The 6,447-nt window shown below is 42.6% G+C and overlaps 1 protein-coding gene across 1 annotated transcript; it reads left to right on the top strand.

The window, feature by feature from the left end:
* Positions 1-3,787: 3,787 nt before the first annotated feature.
* On the top strand, positions 3,788-5,984 carry KCNB1 (potassium channel, voltage gated Shab related subfamily B, member 1; the record flags this gene model as incomplete). Its single annotated transcript, XM_015410912.1, has 1 exon — positions 3,788-5,984. A coding segment is annotated over one exon (2,052 nt), but the record flags the coding sequence as incomplete, so codon positions are not given.
* Positions 5,985-6,447: the final 463 nt, after the last annotated feature.

Here is a 6,447-nt window from a genome sequence, read left to right as displayed (position 1 = left end):
AGGGCCGGATCTGACATAAATGAGACCTTGTTGGGTCGGGCCATGTGTGTCATAAAACGTAATGCCAGGTAGCAGAGATATAAACTTTATAGAGGACACAAACACAAAGGTGTTTTTTTTTACTTAAAATAAAAACAAGCTTAAAACATTAGCACTCTCGCAATACTTTGTTTATTTAACAGTGTCTGATAACTGACACCTCTTGCTCTGAATTATTGCATCAAAATGTCTGTACTGTTGCAATCTTGAGTATGCTGTTCAGGTGTGTATCCGTAAGCTGCAAACCTACAATGACAGAGCAGCAGCAGAACTGGAAGAAGAAGCAGAAGACAGCCAGTCCCATTGCGGGCCTCATAGAAGCCCTCCGGGGGCCTGATCTGGCCCCCAGGCTGCATGTTTGACACCCCTGCCATAGGGTTTTCAAGGCAAGAGACATTCAGAGGTAGTTTTTTATTGACTGCCTCTGTGTTATGACCCTGGACTTCCTTGGTGCTCTCCCATCCAAATACTAACCAGGGCCAACCCTGCTTAGCTTTGGAGAGCTGATGAGATCAGGCTACTCTGGGCTATCCAGGACAGAGCACCTTCTCCTAGTGAAAAAATAATGGACTGGATCCAAGGATTCCCTTCTGCTAGGTGAGGGATCTTCCCCTGAAAGAAGTAGCCTTGGGGGAAGACTGCTTCTATCAGAGGTAAATCTATCACTTCCTGGGAGTTATAGGATCCAACTCAGTAATAATCAAAATAACCAATGATTTTAATCAAAATAATTGCCACCCATTTAATCATTTCCCAAAGTTCTTCTATCAGCTTCCTTACTATAAGCTCAATTAATCTGCAAGCATACTTTTGGCAGCTTCATACCCAAGCACCATAAAACTATACACACCATTATCTTCTAAGATCCCTTTCCTTTGTTCTATCAGTAGCCACTATCGGAAACATTCATTTGATGTGATTGTTCCCTTTAATATTTTACACCGATTATCCCCGAGTTGCTTAGCACTGATAAATTCCTTGGAGTCACAGAAATTCTATCAGGAAGGTCTGCATCTGTGGGAACAATTCAGTGTGGGGAAAGCTCCTCTCGAAGTAGCTCTCTGTCCCTCTCTTTCTGTGTCTGGAATCCTGCCTGGGTATCATGAGGCTTATGTTCCAAGACAGCAATATCATTAAGGGACAGTACCTTTTGGCAGCTCCCCAAGGAAGTATCCAATATTGAACTACAAAATCTGTGCTGCATTTGGGTAACTGAATCATAACAGCCCATGGTTTAAACAAAGCTAAACAGGAGCAGAGTCTTTCTTACTGAGTACCCCTACCAAGATATCTGTAGCAATGCAGTTTTATATGTGCAGCAAGCATCATACCTGTGCTACTGGCCAGAGGGGAAGAAAACAGGCTGAGAATTCTTCTTATTACATTTGTAGCAATTTCTATATTTTACATCCTATGTTTAGGTTAAGAATTATCCTTTTTAATTCTCAGATTTTAGCAAGCATACATTGGGCAGTGTGTATGCAGCTATTCTGCATATATACAGAAAAATCAAGAAAGTGGCATTTGGACACAAAATTCATCTCCATGCTACTTTATTTTATTATTTCTTTACTTCATTAATACCCCGACTTTCTCCCTGTGACTTCTCCCTCAGAGGGACCAGTGACAGCTGACACAATGTTGGAAAACATCAGTTAAGGACAGCAGTTGAGAGTTGGCAGCTGGGGAGTTGAACATTATACTGGTAATAAGCCCCATTGGGTGCATTCAGATGTGCTGTTTCAGTTGGAACCGGAGCAGTTTGCTCTTGAAGAAACGTGATCACACTCACCTCCTGACTGCGCAGCACATCGCGATATGCCCGGTCACACATCAGTGGGGTTTAAAAAAATTTTTTTTACATTTTGCGCATGCGCATAGGCAGCCATCCACAGAGTTGAGATTTTTGCTCAGGTGCAGAACACCCTGTCTTGAAAAGTGTGCCCTGAAGCGAAGACGTCCCTTTAAATTTTTACTCTGAAACTGGCCTCCGTGAGGTCCCGGACTCGTCTAAAGCCTTACACTTGGCACATTTTAAAAATTATTATTATGAATGATGGGGCGAAGCTTCACCCAAGCGCACATCGCCTACTAAAAAAAATGGCGGCCGAAAAGCGGAAGCCTTGGGCTTCCGAACGGAAGTGGCTAGACACCAGCAGAGAGTGGTCAGATGGGGATAATGTGGCTGAAACCGGTGCACTCAGGATACCACCACTTGGGGACCTAGTAGCAGAATACAACGGTTTGAAGGCTGTTTGCAATGGTTAGGGACGGAAGGCAGATGTTCGCCATGTGATCGCCCGTAAGTGCACCAATTCCAACCGGCATCTATAGCGGCATAAATGCCTCGTCTGAACGCACCCAGTGAGTAGTATTCAAAATAGATCAATTTAGGATTGCTCCCTTGGTGCATTTTCCCTTACGGAATCCCAGTAATGTGTTTTTAGTATCCTAGTAGGGATATTTTGGGCCAAGTAATGAGTTTTTGTAAAAATAAATGAAGACCCTTGGGGCTACAGTGGCTCAGAGGTTAAGATGCTGAGCTGCAGACTGGAAGGTCGGTAGCTGGCAGTTCAAGACCCTATTGCTGCATGACGGAGTGAGCTCCCATCTCTGGCCCCAGCTCCTGCCAACCTAGCAGTACGAAAGAAAGAAATTGCAAGCATTCTGTGCGCCTCAGTGTTTAGTCATGCTGACCACATGATCACAGAGATGAGCACCGCCCCCTAGAGGTGGATTTGACTGGCTTTCGAGCAAGGGAAACCTTTACCTTTTTACAATTCTAAAATTATTTCAAACATTGACATGATTTTGTAACTATTTTTATTGGACATTTTGCTAATTTTTGAGATGCTAGCACCATCACTGAGCAATGTTATATTATTATCCTGGTCTTGAGAATGGCAGGTTCTGTTACGAAGGCTCTTTTTCTGTTTGTTCCATTTTAGATCTAGTAGGAAAATATGCACAGAATCTAATGCATCATAGCTGTCATGGAATCTCCACTGAAGGAAAGGTGATGAGTATTCAAGGTTGCTTAGAAACTAGCCAATGTATTGCAGCCTGAACTTTCCTAGGCAACAGCCTACATCATCAGATACATGAACTGTTTTGGGAAAGGGTGATGGAACCCACACATATGGGGTGAGGGTAAACAAAATTCACAATGTGGAATTAGAAATAAAGGGAATGTAGAAAAATCCCCTGAGAGCGGGGTGCCAAATATGAATGCAGCATACTTTCTAAACTTTTTTTTAGAATATCAAACCATGACTTCTACCCAAAAGACTTAGCTTTGAGAGTTCCTACAGCTGCAAGTTCCGACAGTTACACACAGATCATTACATCTGTATAGGACGTTTTAAAGGGATCACTTTATAGACTGATCAGCTTTAGAAACCAGTATTTTGTATCAAGCATTTAGCAAACTACAAAAATACATTAATTGCCAAGAGGAATCATTTTTCTGATTGGACATCAGTTGTTTACTATGGGCTGGAAAAACAGAGGTTACTGACGAACAAATACTTTCAGTACCACCACTCTACAATTCCAGGGTTGTAACAGGAACACACTAGAACACCAAGCTTTTGTTTCCTGTTTCCTTAAAAAACTACAGTCCTGAATTTGGATTCTTACATGTTTGTAGCCACTTGTGAAAGTGAGGGCCAAAAGCCAAAGGAAGCTATAACCAAGTCTTAGTGTTAAATATTTTAATCTTTTTCAGCAGTATTAACCTGTTTCTCTTTCTTTGCAGATTTTGGCAATCATTTCCATCATGTTCATTGTCCTCTCTACGATTGCCTTGTCACTCAACACCCTTCCTGAGCTCCAAGGCATGGACGAATATGGTAATCCCACAGATAACCCCCAGCTGGCCCACGTGGAGGCAGTTTGCATCGCATGGTTTACAATGGAATACCTCCTACGGTTCCTATCCTCACCGAAGAAGTGGAAGTTTTTCAAAGGTCCACTGAATGCCATTGACTTGTTAGCCATCTTACCCTACTATGTTACCATCTTCCTCACAGAATCAAACAAAAGTGTACTTCAGTTTCAGAACGTGCGGAGGGTGGTTCAGATATTTCGTATCATGAGGATACTCCGAATTTTAAAGCTTGCCCGGCACTCTACAGGTTTGCAGTCCTTGGGATTTACACTGAGGAGAAGCTACAATGAACTGGGGCTGCTGATTTTATTTCTGGCCATGGGCATTATGATCTTTTCTAGCTTAGTTTTTTTCGCAGAAAAAGATGAGGATGATACAAAATTCAAGAGCATCCCAGCATCTTTCTGGTGGGCAACGATAACCATGACGACAGTTGGCTATGGAGATATCTACCCTAAAACACTCTTAGGTAAGATTGTTGGTGGGTTGTGCTGTATTGCTGGTGTCTTGGTGATTGCCCTTCCTATCCCAATCATTGTAAATAACTTTTCTGAGTTCTACAAAGAACAGAAGAGGCAGGAGAAAGCCATCAAGCGCAGAGAAGCCCTTGAAAGGGCCAAAAGAAATGGCAGCATTGTGTCCATGAATATGAAGGATGCTTTTGCCCGTAGTATAGAACTGATGGACATAGTGGTGGAGAAGAAGGCAGACAATGCAGGGAAAAAGGATAAAGTTCAGGACAATCATTTATCCCCAAACAAGTGGAAGTGGGCCCAGAGATCAGTGTCTGAAACCAGCTCTAACAAATCGTTAGAGACAAAGGAACAACAAGGGTCACCTGAAAAAGCACGTTCCTCTTCCAGTCCTCAGCATCTGAATGTCCAACAGCTGGAAGATATGTACAACAAAATGGCCAAAGCTCAGTCTCAGCCAAATCTTAACACTAAAGAATTAGGTCAATCCAACAAGCAAAAAGAAGAGCTTGAAATGGAGGCGATCCCTGGCCCAATGGTTCCTTTGCTGACCACACGTGCAGATGGAATCGTTGACATGAGGAGCATGTCAAGCATTGACAGTTACATAAGCTGCGCAACAGATTTTCCTGACTCTGGGAGATATTCCCACAGCCCCCTAACTACACTGCCTAGCAAAGGTGGACTAAATCCAGTTCATGATCCATATCGGCTAGAAGGAAGTGGGGCCAAATTCATGGAGATAAAACCAAATCTAGAAAGTGCCCATTGCTCCACTTTTTTCATAGAAAGCCCAAAAAGGTCCATAAAGGTTACTAATCCTCTGAAGCTAAGATCTCTGAAGGTTAACTTTATGGAAGAGGATGTCAGTTCGATAGGGTCAGCAGCTTCAAATGTCCTGAGAATATATCCAGATTCCATTAAGAACAGGGGAATTCCAGGTGCAACTACAGATAGTTCCATACATTCTGATCGATCCTTGATGAGTCCAGAAACCTCTCTCTACACCACAGCAAGTACAAGAACACCCACCAAATCACCAGAGAAGCAGACAGCAATAGTTTTCAACTTCCATGATGCCGGGATACATAAATATATTGACGCTGACACTGATGATGAAGGACAACTGCTGTATGATTCAAGCCCTCCGAAAGCCCCGCCTGGAAATATAAGTCCCAAATACAGCATTTCAAACAGTGGCTATTTAAGGCAAAGGGATCCCGTTTTTAGAACACAGAAGAACCACTTAGAGACTGCTGCTTTACCCTCCTCATCCAAACTCCTAGGGCAGAATTGCCTTTATTCAATGGACAGTATCACTGGAAGAACCCGTGGTAACCGGGAAAGTATCAAATTAGAGAATCACATTTCACCTGAGGTTCACATATTGCCGAGTGGAGGAGGAGGACATGGGAATACACGTGATCAAAATATCTGACATGTGCTCCAGAACTTTTGTTGAAAGCTTAAATAAAAAGGGAATGCCTTTACACTCGACACACAAAGAAGAGCTTCTGCATGGCATGAACTTTTGACTGAAACAAGCCACCTGTTTTGTAAAAGCCAAGAGAATGCCCTTAAAGTGGGCTAGAGATAAGACCTCTTCTGGAACCACTGCAATGTTTTGCCCCCCAGTCCAGCTACAGTCATCAGTCAAACTGAAGATGGTGCACCTTGGTCATACTTTGATCTCCTTTTACTTCCTTCATTGAAGTCAATGTGACCAAATATTCCATTTGCTCCTTCTTTTTGATGAACCTCTTTTTGTGGCAATGCCAGTAATCTAATTTGCATTATCCCTTAAAGGAGGCCAAGGCAGCCTAGTCAATACTGGGACAAAATTGGTAGATATGAAACACTTATCCCTTTTTGCTTAGGGGCAACTGTTCCAAACATTCCCATCCATGCCTTTTTCTCTGATGGATATACAAGGTCTAAAGGTAACAGGGTGGGCTTGGATAGGTTTATGGTTAGGTTGCAGTTTTAGTGAACTGAGTGTCCTAGAGAAATAAACTGTTCAAATTCTCTGTGTGTGCTTAATATATA

This window comes from Gekko japonicus, unplaced genomic scaffold (assembly GCF_001447785.1).
Source record: "Gekko japonicus isolate JY-2015 unplaced genomic scaffold, Gekko_japonicus_V1.1 scaffold125, whole genome shotgun sequence".
NCBI classification, from domain to species: domain Eukaryota; kingdom Metazoa; phylum Chordata; class Lepidosauria; order Squamata; family Gekkonidae; genus Gekko; species Gekko japonicus.
Note: the sequence above shows the minus strand (reverse complement) of the source record. Positions and strands in the feature narration are given on the sequence as shown.